This window comes from Serinus canaria, chromosome 15 (assembly GCF_022539315.1).
Source record: "Serinus canaria isolate serCan28SL12 chromosome 15, serCan2020, whole genome shotgun sequence".
Taxonomy (NCBI): Eukaryota; Metazoa; Chordata; class Aves; order Passeriformes; family Fringillidae; genus Serinus; species Serinus canaria.
In genome coordinates, this window is record NC_066329.1 from 11,888,414 (window position 1) to 11,911,128 (window position 22,715).

The 22,715-nt window shown below is 46.0% G+C and overlaps 2 protein-coding genes across 2 annotated transcripts in view; one reads left to right on the top strand and one right to left on the bottom strand.

The window, feature by feature from the left end:
• Positions 1-6,503, top strand: part of DNAH10 (dynein axonemal heavy chain 10) — a 49,030-nt gene extending 42,527 nt beyond the window's left edge. The window contains 10 exon segments of the mRNA XM_050980656.1: positions 287-487; positions 1,534-1,743; positions 2,119-2,214; positions 2,858-3,029; positions 3,452-3,583; positions 3,910-4,121; positions 4,195-4,362; positions 4,554-4,734; positions 5,652-5,797; positions 6,203-6,503. Of these exon segments, the coding sequence (XP_050836613.1) occupies positions 287-487; positions 1,534-1,743; positions 2,119-2,214; positions 2,858-3,029; positions 3,452-3,583; positions 3,910-4,121; positions 4,195-4,362; positions 4,554-4,734; positions 5,652-5,797; positions 6,203-6,349 (1,665 nt within the window). The 3' untranslated portion in view covers positions 6,350-6,503.
• Positions 6,504-6,633: 130 nt separating this feature from the next.
• Positions 6,634-21,050, bottom strand: CCDC92 (coiled-coil domain containing 92). Its single transcript, XM_030232144.2, has 4 exons — positions 20,969-21,050; positions 10,142-10,278; positions 9,812-9,853; positions 6,634-9,271 (listed from the first exon to the last, which is right to left on the bottom strand). The coding sequence occupies exons 2-4, from the start codon at positions 10,269-10,271 to the stop codon at positions 8,496-8,498; spliced, it is 948 nt and encodes a 315-aa protein (XP_030088004.1). The 5' UTR covers positions 10,272-10,278; positions 20,969-21,050; the 3' UTR covers positions 6,634-8,495.
• Positions 21,051-22,715: the final 1,665 nt, after the last annotated feature.

Here is a 22,715-nt window from a genome sequence, read left to right on the forward strand (position 1 = left end):
TTGCTGTGTATGGACATGAGGTGGTTGGAAGTTACAGTGTTTGCTACCAGAAAATTCTGCTGCTTCTCCTGCCTTTCCTGTGACTTTCCTTTTTATTATGGACACTAAGGCAGGATGTCTAGAACCTAACAGCTGATTAAATTTGCCATGATTTCAGTCAGTGGAAGAACTCCTATCAGATTCATTTAGACCACCACTTTCCTAAAACCCACTGCACAAGCCCATCAGAGGCAGTTTGTTCTCAGGGTAAAGGGAGACTTACAGGTGGTTCTCCCTCTGTCCTTAGATTGCTTTGCAGTTGCTGGAGGAAGCAGTGGTTCATGGACATTGGCTCATGTTGCAGAACTGTCACCTTTTGGTGAAATGGCTCATCCATCTGGAAAAGGCTGTGGAGAAAATTACAGATCCCCACGAAGACTTTCGCCTCTGGCTGACAACTGACCCAACTGAAGGCTTCCCAATTGGAATCCTGCAGAAGGCCTTAAAGGTGGGGAAACCCCAGCCAGGAGGGCATGTCCTGGCACTGGTACTCAGCAGAACAGGCTGGCTCTGGGAGGAGCCTGACCTCAATGCAGCACACTGGCCCAGGCTTATGAACTCACTTTTTGCCTTTCTTGAAGCCAAATCTTTTTTTCATCATCCTGTTTATTTTCCTGGCATGTTTCCATTGGGTGAAAACTGTTGAGTGGTTATTTCAAAGCAGAGGGTTGTGAGTAAACCTGGACAGGTGAAAAATGGTCTTTGGATTTAAATGCTGCCACAAGTGAGGAGTATCTGGAGACAGAAATAGCCCTGTCAGCCCTGGTGCTGCAGTGCAGTGCCAGAGCAGTGTCAGGCTGGCAGTGCCAGTAGAGCAGATGTTGGAAGTGGATAATGGTTTCCAGCTGCTACTTCAGGCTGCAGTGTTTATCACTAAAGGCTGAGCTGATTATTTTGAAGGCACAGGCCGTGATTCTGCCCTCATGTTCTTTTCTGTGGCTGCTTTACTGCTGCTGTGATGCCGTATCCTCCTGCAGTGGGAAGGGAGCCTGCAGGCTGTTCTCCCTTCCTCCTGCAGTGGGAAGGAAGCCTGAGTGGATCTTTAAGGCTGCAGATCTGCACTTTGTGGGTCTTGCCAGGGGCAGTAAGAACTGAAGTTTTAGAGCCCTTTGAAAAGGCTGCCAGGAAGCAGCTCTGGCACTTTGATCAGCCACGTTGTTAAAGCATCTTACTGTGAGGATATAGGGCACATTAAAATGTGTAAAGTACTGGTATTTCAGTAAATTAGATCTTCAAGTATGAGAACTATTAATGTATTGTTAATAATATGACTAATTCCAAAATAATATAGAGTTTTCTTTGCATAGGTGTGTTTATCTTGATAAACTTAAAAGGTCTGTTTCATGTCTTTACTGAAGAAAAAAATCCATGGTTGACAGGCATTTGGAAAACAACTTAAAATGTCAAGCTTGCTTTGTATAGTTTACTTAATGTGATATGTTTACAACTTATTTTCCTCAGTGTATTTGATGGCTTCCCTAATTAATTTGATAGGTTGTTACAGAACCACCTAATGGTCTGAAACTGAATATGAGAGCCACCTACTTCAAAATTCCCCCTGAAGCCTTAGAGGAGTGCCCACATCCTGCCTTTAAATCCTTAGTCTATGTCCTGGCATTTTTCCATGCTGTGGTTCAGGAGAGAAGAAAGTTTGGGAAGGTTGGCTGGAATGTACCATATGATTTTAATGAATCTGATTTCCAGGTAAGAAAACAATTGCAATGGCTCTTATATTCTTGAGTAGCTCAGATTACTTTTGAAAACACAGAATTTATTCAGCTTTAACCTTTCTCACAATTAGATTTTGCTTAGTATTTTTTTTCTGCTTCTGAGGAGACATGTAGACTCCTGATTTTCTATAATGTCAATTTAGGATGCTAAAAATTAGATTACTAATCTTTCATTTTTTTATTGCCTCTCTCATGGGTTTCTTTTGTTAAGAGGATTTATACCTAACTTTTTAATTATTTCAGAAATAATTTTTAGTTTTCAAACAAGAACTACATTAAATAAAACCTATAAATATGTATATCTGATTTATGAATCTTCTTATCTCACATGTTCCAACAAATTCACTAGGTGTGCATGGAAATCCTTAACACGTACTTGACAAAAGCTTTTGAACAAAAGGATGATCAAATCCCTTGGAGCAGTCTCAAATATCTTATTGGGGAGGTGAGTGCTACAATGCCACAGTTCAGATGAATTAAGATTCCTTTCTGCATGGGCTGCATCAAGTAAAGCTGGGAATCTTTCCTGGGTAGGTTTGAAACTCCAGTGTAGCCCAGAGCAAGAGCCTTAACCTCAGTCTCAGGGAATTAGGGCCTCTGTGTGCACCTGCACAACAGGGAGTGACACTGCTTAATTAATTCTGAGAGAGCCCTTGGGACTTGTGCTGGAAGTGCACAGGGCTGCTGGCATGTGGAGTGGCACTGGAGCTGTACAAATGAGTGCTCTCAGAGCTGGTGCACTGCACTGGCAGCTGCTGCAACATGAAGTCCTGCAGGAAAATGTTACTTTGCAGCACTGGATTCTAGCTGAGCATGAGCTGGTACCTCAGAAAGGCACCACTGCACACAAATCATCCAAGTGGGTGATGAGGAGTGCCCAGAGCAGCTCTTTCCAGTCCAAAGCCAAATATTTCCTTCCTGTCCCCCTGTGAGGGGACTGGAGATGTGCTGGGCATCCATGAGGGAGACAGTGTTACACCACAGGCACTGCAAAAGCAAAGAGCATTTCTGACCTTTCAGTGATTGTTTTAACCTGTATTTTCTGCTCCAAAAGGCAGTGCTGTAACATTGATGTCACTGACTCCCAGGTCATGTATGGTGGGCGTGCAATCGACAGCTTTGACCGGCGCATCCTGACTGTCTACATGGATGAGTACCTCGGGGATTTCCTGTTTGACACATTCCAGGTCTTCCATTTTTATAAAAGCGACACAGTGGATTATAAAATTCCAGAAGGGAAGGGAAAGGATGACTTTGTTGGTAAGAAATGCCTCTCCTGCCACATTAAAAAAAGAGTCTGTGTTGAGTGTACTTTGTCTCCATACATTGCTGCTGGGTGTGAGAAGTTGAACAGAACACCAGGCACTGCTGGTGTATGGATTGCAGTGTTATAATCCACTGCTTTACAGGAGCAGGCCTTTGGAATCTGAGCTTGTCACTGAGCTCCTCGGGTGTTTAAAAAAAAACCCCAAAAATAACCCAAGCCACAAAACCTCAGTAAAGCAGCATGTTAATTTTTTAATGATACATAATATTTATGTGGGGGAGTCTCTGCGTTTAGAAGTGTTCATTCTGTGCATTACTCCAACACCAGGTTTAGCATTTGATTTTTTATTCAAGCAGAGCAATAGCAAAATTGCTGTGGTGTTCTGGTTAGCAGAGCCTGTGTGGTTGTATTCCAGAGGCCATAGAAGCTCTGCCACTTTCCAACACCCCCGAGGTGCTGGGCCTTCACGCCAACGCCGAGATCGGGTATTACATGCACGCGGTGCGGGACATGTGGGTTCACCTGCTTGAGCTGCAGCCCCAGACTGGTGAGTGCCCTGTCTGAACTGGGTTTGTGAACAGGAAATCTCCAGTGGCAAGTGCTGAGCCCTGGGGACAGGGACAGCAGCCCCTGTGAGTGGGGAGTGATCCAGGGCTGTGTTTGGCCTCAGGGAGCAAAGCTGCTGCAGGGCTCAGCGCTGCCAGGCTGGGGGCAGCTCAACACCTGCCCAGAGGCACAGCTGGAGACATGCAGGGCTGTGGACAAAGGTCAGAGCAGAAGAGGGGAGACTGATGCCAAAATGCGATTCAGATCTCAGTCTTCTCTCAGAAGATTCAATACAGATTTAGTCTCATCAGAATTTTTTGGTTTCAGGTGAAACTGGTGCAGGAATTAGTCGAGATGAATACATTGCAAATGTTGCCAAGGATATAGAAAACAAATTACCTCAAGTATTTGATATTGACCAGATACGTAAAGGATTTGGAGTAAACATCGCCCCTACGACTGTGGTGCTGTTGCAGGAACTGGAACGTTTTAATAAACTCATCGTTCGGATGGGAAAGTCCTTGGCTGAGCTACAACGTGTAAGTAAAATCCCAGCACTCCATGGGACCAGCTGGGCTTTGCCTGCCCTCAGAACTCTCACCATTGTTCCAGGCCCTGGCTGGGGAAGTTGGAATGAGCAGTGAACTGGACGATGTGGCTCAGGCTCTCTTCAATGGGCAGATTCCTGGGATCTGGCGGCGGCTGGCCCCCGACACCCTCAAAACACTTGGAAATTGGATTATTTTCTTTAGAGCTCGCTATGACCAGTACACCAGCTGGGTAAGCAAGTGCCTCCAGACAGCCTTTTGTTTTGTTAACCTGGGGCAGAAGCCAGTGAACACTTCAGGTAAGTTCCTGAACTGGTGCCAGAACTGCATAGCTGTGCATGCAAGGCAGACTCAGCCCAGCTCCTCTCCAAGGGCAGTGCAGGGTGAGTACCAGGTGCTGCCCATCACTGTCTGTGGTTGCAGGTCAATGAGGGTGAGCCTGAGGTGATGTGGCTGTCGGGCCTGCACATTCCTGAGTCCTACTTGACTGCTCTTGTTCAAGCCACCTGCAGGAAAAACAGGTGGCCCCTGGATCACTCCACCCTCTACACAGAGGTAACCAAGTACAGGAAAGCAGAAGACATCACTGAAGGGGCTGCTCAGGGTAAGTGTGTGTAAGTATGTGTGTGTATATATATATATATATATAGATATATATAGATATATATATAGATAGTATGTCTAGATGTGTGTATGATGTATGATGTGATATATATTATGTCTATATATGTGTGTGTGTGTATGATTGTGTGTATAATGTATGTATAGTTATATTTTAATACTTTTTATATATACTTTTACCCTAAAATACTTTTTCATATATAGAAATATGTGTGTGTGTACATATATATATATATAGGAAGACCCATTGATTTTTTTTATGCCTAGAACATTTCCAATTCCAGCAGGCTTGTAAAGATTTACATCACAAATAATGTATTGAAATGTACTAAGCAAAAAGCACCTAAAAATATGTATCATTTATTGTGTAAATATCTCTTTATGAGCTCTCTATGCCTAGCACTGCTCTAATAACTAAATGTAACAAGCTGGGTACAGGGAACAGCTAAGCAAGGCACTGAGTACCAGCTCTGACTGGGAACAGAGGAGGGAAAAAGTCTCATTTTTAAAAATCTAAATGTTGTACTTGATATTTGTACCAGAACAACTGTCCTGACCCTTCACCTGCTCTCAGTGACCCAATGATCAGGCCCAGGGGAGTTACAAAGCTCTCTGTGACTTGGGCAATTGGAGGGCAGCAAATCACATTTATTCCTGCTACTGTTTATCATGTGTACTGCAACTGAGACAATTTAATTTGATTTCCTAGTACAGCTGGATGATAAAAACAAAGCTCTCAGAAAACTGCATCCTGTGCAGCTGCAGTTTGAAATGTAGTGTGTTTGTGATGATGACTGTAGTGCCCAGAACAGGAACTGCAGGAACACTTACCTTCAAAGATCTCCTAGATCTTTTCTAGGAGCTCAGTTTACCCAATGGTTGCATATTCTGCCTTCACAGGCTGCTATGTTTCTGGTCTGTTCCTGGAAGGAGCAGACTGGGACATAGAGCAGGGCTGCCTCACCCAGAGCAAGCCCCGTGTCCCGGTGGTGGAGCTGCCCATCCTGAAGATCATCCCCATAGAAGCACACAGGCTCAGACTGCAGGTGAGGCTCCTGAATTACCTTCCTTCTGCTGTCACAGCTCCCCAGCTGGCAGGCCCTGCTCTCTCTGCCCAGAAGCTGCATTTTATCATTACCACTCCCACATAAAGCACCTGGTTTAACACTTCTTCTTACACTACCCATCATTACAGTTTTTTTCTTCTAAGGGGGTTGATGCATTTGTTGTCTCTTTTCTCTTCAGGCACTCTTACACTTCCCCCTACTCTTTCAAATATTTCCCATCCCCAGTAAACAACATAAAGGACATTTTCTGGGTAGTGGCTATTTAAGACCTCTAACAAAAAGGAAATTTCTGAAGCCAGTCCTCTCTCCTGGAGGCCCTCATTGTTTGCAGTTGCATGCAGCAGCTCAGGCACTGCTCAGTGTCCGTGCTGCCTCCTCCTGCAGAACACACTCCGGACCCCGGTGTACACGACCTCCATGCGCCGCAACGCCATGGGCTTCGGCCTGGTCTTTGAAGCTGACCTGTACACCACCAGGCACATTTCCCACTGGGTCCTCCAAGGAGTGTGTCTCACCCTCAATGCTGAATGACAGCCAAAAATAGGCACCATGTTCTTCCCCCAGAATGAAAACCTTCAGAGGCGCAGGGAGAAACCCTGAACCCAGGCAGAGATCGGCACCATGGGTGGGGTTGCATTCACTTAGGCACACCTGACTTTAGTTAGTATTAGCTTGGTTGTATTATACTCCCAATAAATGCGTTTGAGGAATAGTGGTTTTTTTGTAATTCCTTTTGGAATGGCTCCAAGCCAGTCTGTGGCTGCAAAGAGAGAGTAAATTGGTCCAGCACACACAAAGACCAAGGTTTGCCTGGGTGGTTGTAAGAAATGTCTTTAATTGCCCAAAGCATCACTTCTGCACTGCCTGGAAGCGGTGCCTTCCACCAGCCTCCAACAAATGGCAGGGTAGGTCACTCATACAACACATGACCATAAAAATATGGTGCCAACAACCAAAGTAACCAAACCTGGTTACTGCTGGTTAACGCAATACACATAAACCCAGTAAACCTCAGAGTAACAACCTTGCTTTAACCAACCCCTTTCTGATCCCTCCCCACCACTTGTGAAACAAATTACTTTCACAGAGCCAGCAAGGCGTGAGGCTGAGGCGGGTCTGGGGCTTTGGGACAGCGAGTGACAGAGGGTGCAGAGGGCAGAGCCTTGCCCGGGGTCAGCCCTGCTGGAAGGGTCATGCTGCGGGCATCGAGCGGGACCACGGGCGGGAGAGCAGCTCTGCCAGCCTGCCAGGCCTGGCCGGGGACGCTGACAGTGGGCCAAGGCTCTGCAGGGACACACACCAACACAGCTCCAGAAAAAGCTTACAAGGGGCAAACTACAGCTGGCGAGGGGAGGGGACGGGGCAGGCAGGGATCCTTCATCAGCTGTCACAGAGAATACACGTTCCAAAATTTTAAAGGCACATCATAAGCTTAGCAGCATTTGGGAGCCAGTGTTTCTTGCTGGTCCTACTCAGAGGCTGCAGACAAGAGTGAAGCAGAGGTGAACAGAATGTAAGAAAAATGGACAAACTAGTGCTCCTATCCCAAAACTATATACCCTCCCAGCTCCTAGTATGCCTTTCTTTCCTAGGAAAAAAACAAACAAAAAAAAAGAATCAAGTAGTCTAACAGCTGTTGGGTCTACCTGCTACTTACTAGAAAGGAGTAGGGGAATCTGGTCAAGTGCAAGGCAAGTCCATCCCAATCCACAAGGACAGAAAGCAAGGATGCCAGGTTCTCCTGTATGGATCAGTCACATCACTTACAACTAAATACATTTTAGAAGGGCAGCTCAGGTTTCTAGGCTGGCAGCAGCCAGCACTCTCTGATGATGCCCAGAACAAGACTAAGGTTTTTAGGAAACAAAAATAATCCCTTTACAAAAAAAGTGCAGATTAGAGCATAAAGAACCATTCCATATTGGATAGCCAGTTACATTTCCTCCCTGAAAAGGAGCTCTGAGCCAGTATGGAAGGTGCTACAAGTGCAGTGTACTGACTAGCGTAAAATGTGTCGTGAAGCTATTTGATTAAAAAAACCCCAAAACGATCCCCACAAACAACCCAGTGTTCATACTCTTTCTATGAGGGTTGTTAACCGTTTAAATGGTGCTTCCCCCACCCATATTTTACTTAAAGCCACAAACCAAAATATTTAGGATTAATCAAGTAGTGCTTGCTGGGGCTCTGGGGACGTCCTTAGGTCATTAAAGTGAACGTACACGTGCCCAACTTTCAGTGCTGCTGCTGCTGCTGCTGTGGCAGAGGTCAGTGATGGCTCTAGAGTGCTCACACACCCAGTGGAGACAAGAGACCCCCCCTGCCAGGCCAAGTTACCAGCCAAGACGTGTGGCTGCAGTGTGAGGGAGGGGTGTTCTCTCTAAGAGCTCTCACTAACGCAGCCCGTGCCTTTGCCCACATGTGCAGTTACACTAAACAGAGCAGCACTTGGAAGCAAGCGGTCAGGTCCCCCTGATTTGGCCACAGCATGGAGTGGTTAAATACCTTGCCATATGAACACAGTCCTAGGAGGTTTCGTTAGAGCAAAATGTATTAATGATGTACCCGGGAGGAGTTTGGCATGCATGGGGCATCAAAAGAAACTTCACCGCAGGTGCTATTTACCCTACAGGCTCACAGTGCATAACCAGCACAGAACAGCGCTTCCTTGGTGCTCTCAGACAGTTCTGTCTGTCCCCGAGTGCTTTCTGACCACTTTGCTTCCATGGACCTGATCCACTGCCAGGGTCTCCACCTCCTGCGGGGGCTGGGTGGGCGCGGCGTGGTGGATGCGATGAGCTACCCCGATGTGCGCCTTGTGCGGCTTCTCGCGGGCGGGGCTGTGCGACTCGCCGGGTGCGCGATCCGAAGGGATCGGTGGGATGACCAACGGCCTCTCCTTGATCAGCTGCACCTCTGCCGTTTCCCTGGCCAGCAGAAAGGGCGTGGGATCAGGCATGGCATCCACGGGCTCTCGCAGCACCAGCTTCCGGCTCTCTGAGCCTATTCTGTAGGCCTCTTCGAACTCGGGGTTCAGCGGCGTGGACAGGCTCTTCTTCATCCTGCGCCGCGGCGTCTCGGGCAGTTTGTCCTTGGGAGGGGACGGTTTGTAGCTGGACAGCACGGGGCTGCCAGAGGGGGTCCCCTCCGAAGTCCCGCTGGCACTCATCAGCTTCTTCTTGGCCGCGTGCAGCTGAGAGGTCAGATAGGCAATCGTGCTCGCTCTCTGCTCCAGTTCACTGGACAACATATTGAGCTTATGGCTTTTCATTTTTAACTCTTCCAAATACTTCTTTTCTCTTTCTTTGATAGTGTTTTCCAGCACCATTATCATCGCGTTCTTCTGTTCAAGTTCTTTCAACAATTCAGTGTTTTCAGCTTCTTTGATTTTCAGTTGAGCTTCAAGATCTTTGCACTTACTTTTGAGTTCATCACTTCTTGAACCACCACTTTCTAGAAGAACGGGAGAAGCAGAAGTGTTTCAAATTTACAACAACTATTATGTAAAACAGTACACTAGGGCTCCTCTTGCCGTCCCTGAGTGGAATCCAAAAGATGAACTTCAGTCATCCCACACCATCCCTGATCCAGGGGGTTAATCTCAGGGAATTATTTTATTCCTGCTCTTTACCTGTTGTTAACATAATGCATATAAAATAACTAGGACCTAGTGTATACAAACACACATATATAAATATGAAAGCTCTGAGCACCAGCTCAGCCAAGTTTTAAAAATAGTCTCACTCTTCTGCCCCTAAAATTTGTGTCCTGTGTTCCCATATAGCAAGCAGGGAACTGTCTAGTGGAGTCAGCAGTTCCAGGTGCTATTCCTGGCTCTTTTACAGATTTCCTGTGTGACCTTGGGAAAGAACTTTTGATGTTTACTTCACAAATAAATAAGTCTGGAGAGTAGAAAAGAAAATACAAACATTGAAAAAAAATTAGTAAATTGAACATGGACATTAAAAAAAAAAAAAGCCATGTATTTCTTACCTGATGAATCTGAACTCTTTACAGTCAGCTCATAGGTTAAATCTGAGGAAAAAAAATTGTTTTTTTTTGTTAGAACATCATCATAGAGCCCATACATCACCTGGTGAGCAGATGTACAATGGCAGCTTTCAATAAATACAGAATTAACTCTTCCCACTGCCCAAAGCAAGAAGGGAGATTCACTGCAAATTAGCAAATATGCAAAACAACTGAACTACCAGCTTTTTAAAGAACAAATGAAAAACTTGGCTTTGATCAGCCAGTTTGCTATGAGATATAAACTGCAGACCCCACATCCACCCTGGGAAGCAGCCCCTCCAGGGATGGTACCTGTGCAGCGCTGCTGCAGGCGGCGCAGCTCCGCGTGCAGCCCCTTCAGGGTGTTGGTGTGTTCCCGCTGCAGGAAGAGCAGGTTCTTCTGGGCACTCTGCAGCTGGTTCTCCAGGGTTGAGGTGGCCATCTTGACCCTGCCAGGGAACAGACATGGAATTGTGATGGTGAGTTACTTTGCACATATGGGGATCCTCCCTCTGTAGCCATGATCAGCAGGTATGGCTGAATTCTACTGTTAATGCATTAAATGATGTGTGATCATCAAATGCCACAAAAGGTTTTTCTGCTTCAGGACTATTTCGGTTACAAGTGCTCCAAGTTCATCAAAAGCCTAATTATACTGTAGGCAGGAGCAGGGAACTCATTTGTTTGGAGTCAACACATTTAAAGGATTAACTTCAGACAGTCTAAGTCATTAATCCTGTTAGAAGTTAAAAGCAGAGTTCTGAGGAATGGGCTACTGTGCCCATCTTGCTGGACACAGGGATTGGTAAAATCCTCGCAAGAACAAGGGAGAAAGCACTAAGATGCAGCAGCTCTAAGTGAAAAGGCAAAGCAGGGGTCTGAGCACAGCCAGGCTGGTGGCACTGCCATGGATGTGGCTGCCATGGGTGCCCAAACTGATGTGGGCACTGGCACAAGGGAAGCTCTGGCTGCTCTTGGGTTTCCTCAACACCGGGTTCAATGACACAGAGCAAGACAAGGATAATGCTTCACTCAAAGAGAAAAACAGATTTTTCTTGCTCAGGTTACAAGTACATGGAAACCTGTTCCACCACTGGGCTTCCCTTACAGAACAGCCTTGTAAAAGTAAGCCTTGGCTACAGCAGTGCTCACACACAAATACAGACACAGAAAGATGCTGACAGACATCCTTGAAGACCCCTGTGCAGCCAGTAGGAAAGGCTAAATTCTGTTGTATGTGTAGAAATCATTACAGTAATTAGGTTACAAGGATAAGTGAAGAGTCAGAACTCCTGTTGCCTGGACAACCATCTGCAGTGGCACTGCAACTATGCCTGGAATTATGGGACCCCACAAGGTGTCCAGGATGGACCTTAATGGGTTTGCCTTGGCATGGCAAGTGTTATCCTTTGGGACTCTTTGGTATGGAGTCTTATGGCAAGAATTTTTTTCTACCAGTTTAAAATTGGTAGAGCATATGCTCAGAGCAAGTGACACACTTTTGCTATTCCTAAACATATCACAGCCCTGAATTTAATTTTATACTTTTATTCCCCAAAAGAACACCAGACTTGGTGCTCTCCTGCATCTTGGTGACACACTAAAGCACCTGGGGATGAGGTGTAGAAATCACACACACAGAGCCCTCCTGATTTCAACAGTGACCTGAACTGACTTATTCCTACACAAACAAATATTTGATTGTTAAAAAAATGAAATGAAGGTGTGAAAGATGTTAAGAAATCCACTTCTGTGCCTGAGCCAAACAGCCTGGTTACCTTGTACCAGGGATCAAGGATTAAGTTCAGAGCCCAGGAATGTGGGAGGTGGTGCCAACTGTGCCGAGTGAATGGGTCATGCCATCGTTAGCAAACAAGCAAAAATTATGGACCAAACACATTCTAAAAAGAGATTTCTAGGGTGGTTAAACAAATTTGGCAACACATCACTGTTGCCATCATTGCCACACTAGTGGTCCCTCAGAGCTGTTGGAAGGGGCACTACACAGTCACAGCAATTACTGTGGGGCACCATTAATTCTGAGGAGTGAGGATATTTAAGCTGTGATACATTTTCAAAGTGACATCCTCTGGCTTGCAAAGCTGACATCAGACAGACAGGAGCTTTACTGAATCATCCCATTCCCTCAGTGTTCATCCTGCTCTGATCCACCGAGCATGACAGCAGGATAAAGCCACAGCTGGAGCTCTGACTGTGCAGGACACTGGGGCTCAGAGGGGATCCTTAATCGAGGAATGTATTTCCCAAAAGAAAACCTAAGCTGTCATAGAAGCAGGTGAAAGAAAAGCCTCCACACAATAGCCCAGAGCTTCTGTTCTTACAATGGGTATTAATGGTGGCTTTACACCTGTAACTGTAACCTGAACAGGAAAATACTTGCCTGAATAGGAAAATATTTCATCACCAGCAACTGATAGTAATTGTTCATAGCTCAGTCCTTGCAAATAAACATGTTCATTAAAAACTAGTTCCTAAATGTTCAAAACAAAAAACCAGAACAAGGCTCTCACTATTAATCTCCTCAATTGCTTTTTCACTTTGATCTTCTGCATCTGAAAGATCACACCAGGATTACCTGCTCTGAAGAAAACAAATACAATCAGAGGCAAGTGAGTGTTATGGGCTTAGGAAGAAAACAAGAACTACCAGCACCAGAGCATCATCATCCCTGCAGCAGCATTAAGTTAATCAGTGAGAGCCATTAAATCAACCCACAATGAGTTTTAGCTGCAGCCCCTCTGCACTAAGGTGTTTCCCACAACCCTCTGCAGCCTTTCTGTGCTTCTCTCCCTCACAGCAGCCTGGGTGTCTGCTGTCCTTCTCCTTCCCTTCAAGGGAAGCCTCCATGGATGTGTGGGCAGCAGATCCAGTTCCAAACCCACTCACCCACTCAAGCCTTTTTCCACAGCACAGCCAGCACTGCGAGGTCTGTCCCCTGTGCTCTGGGAAACAACCAAAACCATCTACTGTCAAACCAGGGAAAGGGGAAGTGTCTTGCACAGACAGTCACTATACAGAGACATAGATTTGCTATGTCCCATAGTCCTGGGATTGCACTAAGCTGATTCCATCTCAGGCTCTCTGAAACAAGAAGTCAAACACCACAAGAGAAACAGCAAATGCAGAAGTCAGTGGTGCCCTTTATAGCCCAGAAGAACAATCTCCACCTCCCACCATGGAAATTGGTGGGACAAGCTCCCAAATCTACCAGGCTCTGGCTGGATGCCAGCAGATAAATGATACCAGTGCTGGGAAGAACACTGACTGCATCCACAGCACAAAGTTCTGTCACCATGGTTTTTCCCCCTTCCCCATTGTCTCCAAACAAAAAAAGTTTGCTATGTTCTTACACAAACAGAACTGTGCAATGCAGAGCTTGGCAAAGTCCCCTGGGAACGTGCAGAGCATTTGGGAAGGATGACAGAACAGTAAAGGGACACTGCAGTGTCCAGGGGTGATGGTGAGGGTGACACACCTCCTCTTTGGCAGCAGGATTGGCCCTGAACACAAAATGTCCAACCTGTCAGTGACAGAGGCTTTGTGCAGATTGTGCACTGCATTCCACTCTTCAAACATCCACAATTTCTCATTTCTCAGGACCACCACAACACCAAACGTTATAGATAGCTATACACAGCTCAGAGGTTGAGCTTCAACTCCTCCAAACAATGGATTCACAATTTCTCTTGAATATAGCCAAGGAGGAACAAATGGAATGAGTCAAACAGAATTCCCTTGGGAATGTGAAGTATAACACTTTAATCATGACTGCACCTACCTAAGCCATCATCTTCCAGTAAAGCAGAGAAGGTAACTTCAATTATCATTCCTGCAAGCTCACCTTAAAAAGGAACTGTTCTGTCTTCTTACAAGTGCATGTTCTCTTCAAAAGGGAATACACACACACAAAATCTTATATGGAAAAGAAAAAAAATTTATAAGGGAGCTTTTAAAATGCAACTTAATCACACACTCACCATAAACAGTCACTAACATTTAAACAGCCACATCTTGCCTTGCAAAGGATGTGCAGGCCCCAGGCCTTTTTCGATCTTAAGCATTTGGACAGAGTTCAAAATGTTTCAAGGCTACAAGCATCTGGCTGCGTATCAGATGCCTTTGCACAAAATCAGAGCATCTCTATGCCCTGCTGCAAGATAGGAGGAGGGAGATGCTAATCTCTGACCTTAGACACAAGTCCAAAGAATGGAACGAAGCCCAAACAACAGTGATTTAACATTTTCATTCCTGTTTGGTATCCACTCAACAGAACACAATAACCTCCTTTTACGTGGATGGGGTGAGCATCACCTGAGAAGCTGCTTTAGCTCCCTGCCAACTCATAGCCTTGAAATATGTATGGGCAGACATTTTCCTCTTGACTGCTCACTGGCCAGAACTCCGTCAAAATGTAACAAAAGCTGCCAAAATGTCATTTGTTTGTTATACAAAATACAATTTCAAGAACTAAGTAAGGACAGTGGATACCTCTTGTAAGAACCTCCAAAGTTTTAGCCAGACCCCATTTTAAAGATTGTCACTGAACTGACCAAACACAGCTCTAATACTGAAATTACTGACAGCCACTTTGTTGTTCTTTGCTTAGATCAGCGCTCCATCTCCGAGACATAATGCCATCTCAGAAGTGTCTGCTCAGCTCCTTTCAAAGGACATAACAAAGGAGACCCTGCAGCCTCCACAGCCAACTCAAGGGCTTTGCTCTCCTTCTGCTTGGACATTTGTTTTAAGTCCCCCACAAACTGATTCTATCACACCACTACACCTCTCCTGAAGCAGATCCAGCAGTAACACAGCTCAGTGACAAACCGTTCCAGTTTCAAATTTCTGCTTACCCCTCATTCATCTGTGCATCAGACTAAGCCAGTTCAACTAGTCCAGTGCTGCTGAAGTCAAGCTTTTCAGTCAATACACTCAGCTTACACATCCACCTCTGGCCATCCCTCCCCTTCTCCAGTGCTCCCTTATCAATAACACCTCTTGGAGCAACACCTCTACCCTCAGCCTTTTGCATTACAATATAGCAATGCTTACACATCACTGGTGACCCACTAACTTGTTCTCATCTTTTCATTTTGGTGTTTTAAACCAAGCAAAATTAGTAGTTCTTTCCCGGAGACAATGGAGGGGAAGAAGGAACTATGCCTCTCTCCTCCCAGAGGAAGGACATGATTTCGCTTTCTCAGCTCCTTTTCCATTTCTACTGCTTTTGATGCTATTTTACTCAGTGGTTTCTCTGCCTGACTTTCCCATCATTTTCTGATCAGAGGTTGTGTGAACTCTTTACAGTTAACCTCTGAATGTCCTGCAAGCACATTTCAGCATTTTAGTAGGGAGATGATTTTTTGTTACTCCTACAGCAGCTGGTATGGCAGCGGGAAGAATAATTGCATGGACATCACCCTGGTAGCAATGATTTAATTCTGGATGCTCCAAAAGAACCAGCTGGTGCTTCTGTACAGAACTCACTGCCTAGGTGTCTGACTGTCTACCTGGAGTCAGGAGCACTAACAGGAATAGTTCACATGGTGTTTTCTCTGTCCTTGAGACCACCCAACCCTAGAGCTGTCACAAGGGAAGAGATTAAAAGGAATCAGATGTTAAAATCACTACTGAGACTATTAGAGAACCAAATCAAATGGTCCTGCAGTGGCATTTCATACAGACACAGTTATTATGAGCAATACCAGGGTGTGCAAAACTATGGCTGTACAGCTGTCAGGAACAAATAGCCCACTCTGGCAGGAAGCTTTGAAAATTACCCAATTTGAGCCTAATTCACTTTAGGGAGACAAAGAAAGCATTACCTAAATGACACTGAGTACTTCAAAAGAACCTCTTTAACAAAGATGAAGTGACAATAAAAGCCCTCACAAGCAAGATTACATCTCAGGTAGAGGAACAGGTTGCTTCTCTTCTGCTCTCTAGCACACGCTCCTGAAGAATGGCTCTTCTATTTTATTCAGCCTTTCATTCTGAGGATAAAACAATTTGTTATTTTAATATAACCTCCAGCAAAGCCACAGAATACAAACTGCAGCCCAATCACAACCAGGCAGTCACAAAATTGCAAAGACACGTTAGTCTTTCTAGTAAACCAACTTCTTTTGTCGGAAGAATTACAAGAAAATTAATATTTGATTCTCCCAGACTAACACAATATCGATGTTACACATAACCCTGAGCCTCATTCTATTTTTTTCCAAAGTCATTAAGAAAGTTCTCCTGCTTCAGTTAAAATTGAATCAGGACTTCAGTTAGTAAGGTGGGCTGTGGGTGGTTTTGGTACAAGGATCTGTTAAGAATATCTCCAAATTCATGCTTAGAAATAACACTATACTATGGAATAGTCATAGGCTTTTTTCACAGATCACATACTCACTCAGGAACACTGCATGCTCTCTAATTTATTGCCCTCTATGATCAAGAATGTGAGAATTTCTTCAGTTTCTTCACCAGAAACTGAAGAAAATATATTTGTGCAATATAAAAATTTGCCCTTTCTGAAGCCTGCTGAAACACAAACCAAAAGAATTACTATGCTGGTTTCACAAAACCAACTTGGCTGGGCCTTTTTCTTCTCCCAAACCTGACAAAAACCCATCACCATGCAGACATGAGACCATTTCTCCAGCCAGCCCAGTCATGACTTTGTCTCACCCATCCCACTCACATACACTGAGCAAGAATTTAGTTTTGCATTCCTGAAATGCTCCAGAATCACCTTCCTGGTCATTCAGTGAACCAGGTCAGGGAACTGGCGCAGCTGAAAACAAACCCATTTTCCCACTGGCTGTTTTCAGGTGGCAGGTTCACTGTGCAGCACTGGAGATGCCTGGGGAAGGTGAAAAAAATAAAAATAAAAAATAGAATCTGTAAGCAGGTCAGGGGGTGGTACAGGCAGAACTGCTTCCTGCAGCAGCGCCAGCTCCAGGCACTCGCCTGAGCTTGAGCTCCTACTGCATGAACTGCAGAAATTATGATCTACAGAGGTTACCAGGAATATTTGTGAAACATGGCAGAAGGCACTGAAGCCTTACAGGAAGCTAAATCTGTCTTGAGAGATCATTTACAGAGAGTAGCCATTGCAAAGCAACTCCACATAACTGCATAACTATTTCCAGGCAAATGTAACAGGCTGAGGAGATGCTTTTCTCTAATGCATTCTGTTTCATAAGGCATTGATTTTTATTATTTTAGAACAGCAACTACGATCAAACACACAAAAATTGGTCCCCACTTTGCTAAAGGTTTTGAGAGCTGCTGATGAAGGAAATCTGGTAGTGGTGATGACCTATGTCCAATCTTTCTTAAGCAAGATTTTTTGGTGTTAAATAGGATGCCAAGACAAAGGATACCAAACAGAGGTGCTTTATACCCTCCCTTACATAACCCAGGTACCTCAAACTGAGACAATAAAGCCACACAGCTTAAAGCAAGCTTTCCTGGGGCTGGAAAGGAAACAAGCAGACACACTTCCATTACAAAGGGAACCTGCTAGTTCTGACATCATTCCCACGGCTTCTCCTCACAGATGGACTCTTCCTGAGCTCCACACCTCGGCTCCACAGAAAGGCGATCTGCCGTGCCTTTTGTGCCCTCCCTCCGGGCACCGACTCGGATTACAGGGAGCTACTGTTCCCTGGCATATTTTCATCCTTTCTGGAGACAGCTACCATTCTGTTCATGGAGAAGCCAGGACATTTTTAAGAGTTTTCAGTCAGTCCAGCACTGTTTTTAAATAACACTGATTTTAAACCCTATCTCTCTCAATAAAATAATTCAAACCAATAAGCAGCAATGTATTTTAATATTTTAAATACAAACCAAAGGTTTCCTTGGAGTAAAATGAGAACAAAGATGCTCCCCAATAGCAGCAAAGAAATCAGTCCAAAGAAAAACCTGTTTCAATGATTATTTAAAAGCACTCAAACGAACAGCTTGCAGAAGCTCCAATACTCTGAAAACATCAATTTCAGCAATATTTTGCCATGCCTCTAACATCCACTAGTAAATAAATGCATTGCTCCTATTTATAGTACCATAGTCTTTAACATCACCAGGAGAAATGTGCTGGTAGATAATGGCAAAACACTATTAAACAAAATCATTCACTGCTCACATGGAGATAGACTAACACCTATTATCACACTGCTGGACATCCTGGTTTAGAGAAAGATATTTTTTATATCACTTAAAAATGAGCACAGAGACAAACCAGGCCCACATTCATTGATGATACTACAGCAGATAGGTGAAGGGGATGGAACAGAGGTGAGGGACAGCAGGTGCTAACCAGGGGGATGTCATTCCCACTCTGCTCCACTCAATGAACTATTTGCCATCTTCATGTGCCGTTCAGATGAATATTGGATTTGTGCACAAGAAGGGAGCCAAGGGTTTGTCCCAGCTGGTAAGGGCTGTGCCTGAACAAAGGGCACCCCTCCCCAGCCAGGCTGTGGAGTGCTGCTCCAGGGGGGCTCTGCTGGACCCCTCTGGTTACACACCTGGCCCATTGCAGCAGCCCCTGGTGGAGCAGCAGAGCTGTGTCCGTGCTGTGGGACTGTCACAGCCACTCGTGTCCCTGTGTGCCAGGCAGCTGTCCTTCTTCAACGTGTGGAAATGTTCCTTTTGCTGGCTGTGCTTTCCAAACCAGCAATGAGAAAAGGCTACTTCACACACTCAACTTTGCCCTCCCCCCCAACTTATTTGACTGCTGAATTTTCAGTAAAGTGCTACTAAACTAAACCCATCACTTTTAGTTCCAAACTGACATATATACATAAATATGCACAGAAAGTATCTTGTCAACAAAAAAAAATTCTTCAGCCTTATCAGTTTTCAGAAAGATGAAGATGTCTGTTCTCTCTATAAAATAAACTACAACTTGCTACCTTTTTTAAACTTTACTATGCAAAATGAAGTTAAACATGAACTCGAGTAAAATGATTAATATACAGCAATCTTTTTATCCAATATGAAAACAATCCTTCAGTTTTGCTACTTTAAACTCTTATTTTTAAGCCACAGAACAGAAATGAGATGCCTAAAAACTACAGCTGTCCTCCCTCTATTATGCTGTTTACAATGTTGAATAAATATGTTATTTTACTTTACATTATGATCTACATTCTGCCATAACAGCATTGGGGAGTTTGTGTTCTGCCTCCTGCAGCTAAAGGACTGACTAATGTGGGAGATCTGGGTGAACAAATAGATGGCCCTTAACACCTACAGCCTCTTGAAGTAGGGCAAGCTAAGGAACAGTGGGATTTTTGTAACAAAACACATTTTAAAAATAATTTTAAAGCCTTGTGAAAGTATGCAGCTGTATCTGAAATCTGATAAGAAGGAAACAATGGTAAGAAATTAAATTTTTGCTGTTCTACAGTTTGCAAGAACTACTGGACTAGAAACTACTTAGAGTATCTGGATTGGTCAGGAGACCCTTGACTTTTCTTAGGGGATGAGGGAGGAAACTTTACAGATATTAAACAGAAGTACAACAAGAGGATGAAAACAAGTGGTTAGCATCAGTTTAGCCAATATTCTTTCCTTCCACTTAAGCAGCTGATACTTTCCTCTATTATGACCTTCCTTCCTATCTTTATTGTTTTACTAAAAATGACTGCTGGAGCCTCAGTACAGCCAAGAGCTTGAAAAATCAACAATATTACAAGTCAGCCATTATCTGTGTATAAAGCACTTGCTTTAAATTGTCAAACCAAAAAGCACTGTGCAGTTTAAAAGCATAAATGTCAGTCTCCCAGAGGCTCAGTCATAATAATGCACTACAGAATTGCACTCACTAATGAGCAAATTATATGGGAAAAGACACCATATTACAGTCACATCCATTTGCCTTTTATTTTTTAATTAAGGAGTATAATTGATATTGCAAAAGCTCAATACAGCTTTTTAAGTGTAAGCATCTTACCATCTAAGTAAAGCCAACAAGTACCCTGGATGCTTCCTATGCACCTGCAATGCAGATCAAAACAGAGAATTCCACCCCCAGGGCTGCATCAGCTTCTGTGTTCACATTTACCTCCCGTGTCTCAGCTTTACTCAATTTAATAAGGTGTACTCAGGGGCATTCCGCTGCTGTCCAGGGCAGGAAGGGCCCCTCCTTCCTCCCTGCTGTCCCACCCCATGTCCTGCGTAGGGAAACTGCGTCTGGAAGCATCTCCATGTCTGAAGACGCCCTGCACTTCTCTGCTGCCAGATCCACAGACGACAGGCGTTCTCCTCCAAAGGAAAAACCTCCCCCTCTCCATTATTCCCTACCCACTCCAAAACAAACACAATCCACCCGTCCAGCCCTTTGCAGGCCCTGTGCTGCTCATGAAAACGACACTTTGTAAAGTGAAAAGGTGCGATGCAAAAGGCGCCTGCGAAGGATGCGGGAGGATGCGGTGTAAAACCTGCCCCGGTGGGTGCGGGCGGTGCAGCGAGAGGAGATGTGCGGCCGCTCTCCTGGGCTCTGTCCGGGGCACATCGCAAATAGAAATACCGACACGTCCTTTCCCCAGAACCGGCACAAATGGAAAGACGAGGGGGGTCCAGCGGGAAGCAGGGCAGTCCCTTCACCCCCAGTGCCCAGAGAAGGGCCCTGGATGCGCACAGGAGCGCAGGAAGCGCTTTGGTCCAGCGCCAGCGCCCGGCCCGGAGCCGCCCTGCGCGCACCCGCCGCGCTGTTCGCTGCCCCGCAACGGCCGCCCCGGCCCGGGGGTCTCTGCCCGGCCCTCGGGGGGGCTGTGACCGGCCCTGGAGGGCTGATCGCGCCCCCCTGCCCGGCTATCTCCGCCCAGCCGAGGTGCGGCTCCTCCACCCGCCGCAGGTCCCGGGGCCGCGGCCGCTCCTCCGCCCAACGCGGCCGCGGGGCGCCCCCACAGCCCCGCCCGCCCCCACGGGAGGGTCCCTCGGCGGGCGGCGGATTCGTGTGAGGCGGAAAAAGGCCCCAGCAGCGATGCCACCACCCCGCTCCCCACCCGGCCCCGGGGGTCGCGATGCCGCTGACGCCCCCTCAGCGGCCCGGGGCGGAGAGAGCAGCGCGCCGCAGCCCCCGCGCCTCAGCCGCCGCCCCGCCCGGCCCCTCACCTGCTCGGCCCCAGCCGGGTCCGCCGCTCGCCCCGCCCGAAGGACCGCGGGTGCCCCGCGGGGCCGGCACTGACCGGCGGCGGCACCGGCACCGGGGGCGGCGGCGCAGGCGCAGGTGCGGCTGCGGCACCGGGCCCGTCGCTGTGGCAACGGGGGGACAGCGCGGCCCCGCCCGCCCGCGCGAGGGGAGGGGCGGGGAGGGGCGGGCGCGCGCACGGGAGCGCGCACCTGGGAGGGGAGGAGGAGGAGGAGAAGGAGAAGGGCACCAGGTGTGTGGGAATGTGGGAAAGGAGGGGATGTGCATTCCCCGGAGAGGCCGTCCTGGTTTAAGCCCAGCTGGAAATTAAGCCCCACTCAACTCCCCCCTCTCTTCTTCCCCCACTCTGGTGGAATGGAGAGGAGAATCATAAGTGAAACTTTTAGGTTGGGATAAGAACAGTTCAGTAATTGAAAATAAAATGAAATAGAATAATAATGATAGATAATAATGAAAATTAAAAGGGAAAGGAAAAACACCCAAAACAAATTATGCACAATGTAATTGCTCATCTCCAGCTGATTGATGTCAGACTGCCCCTCCCCAAACCCAGATCAGCCCCCCGGTGTGACTCCCCCAGTTATGCCACTGGGCATTATGTTCTGTGCTGTGGAATATCCCCTTGGCCAGTTTAGGTCATCTGTGCCAGCTTTGCTCCCTCCCAGTTTCTTCTGCAAACCTTCTCACTGGCAAAGCATGATACACAAAAAAGAAAAAAAAAAAGAATTCTTAGGATAAACAGAGCTTAACAAATACTGAAAGAGTGTGTTATCAACACCATTCTCATTCCAAATCCAGAACCCAGCACTGTGAATGACTGAGCTCCCTCCCAGCTGAAGTGAGGACAGAGGTGCACCAGGTGTGTCCATGTGTTGGGAGCAGTGTGTGTGCACATGTGTGTTGGTGTGAAGGATGAGGGGGGTGGAAACACATCTGTGAGCAGAAGTTGTGGTGTCTGCTCCAAAGGATCATGGCAACACGTGTGTGGATGTGTGACAAACAGCCTACCTGGAGTTTTGGGGTGTTTCTGCTATTGGCACGTGTGTGTGAGTTTCCCCCAAGCCCACTGAAACAAGCGCAGCTGCAGCAGAGCCCCAGGAGAACTGTAGGGTTGGAATTCCTGCAGCCTGTCCTGCTCTGCACTGTCATTTCTGCATTAATAGATGAATAAATGTGACCTTCAGATACCCAACAGTAGGGTAGGCTCTGGACGTGCCCTACATGGCTGGACATTCTCTGCATTTTCTCTACAAATCAATGTTTAAGATTTGGCACATGGCATTGGCCTGTGATTCTGTCTCTGGCAGATGCACACAAGCATTTATGGATGCAGTGTCTTTTCTATGTCTGTAATGGAAATAAAATACTTCATTATAAGGGGCTTCAAATTAAGAGAAAGAAGGTTGGCTTTTGGAAGCAACCAATAGGAAAGGCCAATAAAGTTTCTAGAAGTGTGAGATAATTTTTTTAGTCAAAAGATACACTATACACAGCACAGGGAAGTATTTCACACCTTCACCAAAATCAAATTCAGCATCAAGCTGCTGACTCTGGCTCTACCTACCTTCAAGGCGATTCTGTTGTGTGTGAGAACACAGAGGATGGATCTTTATGTACTTTGCACCTTGCAGCTCCTAAAGCCAGGGAAAAGGGAGCATAACCTAGCCTAGAGGGAAATATTTTAAAGAAAATTAATTAGTCCTTAGTCAA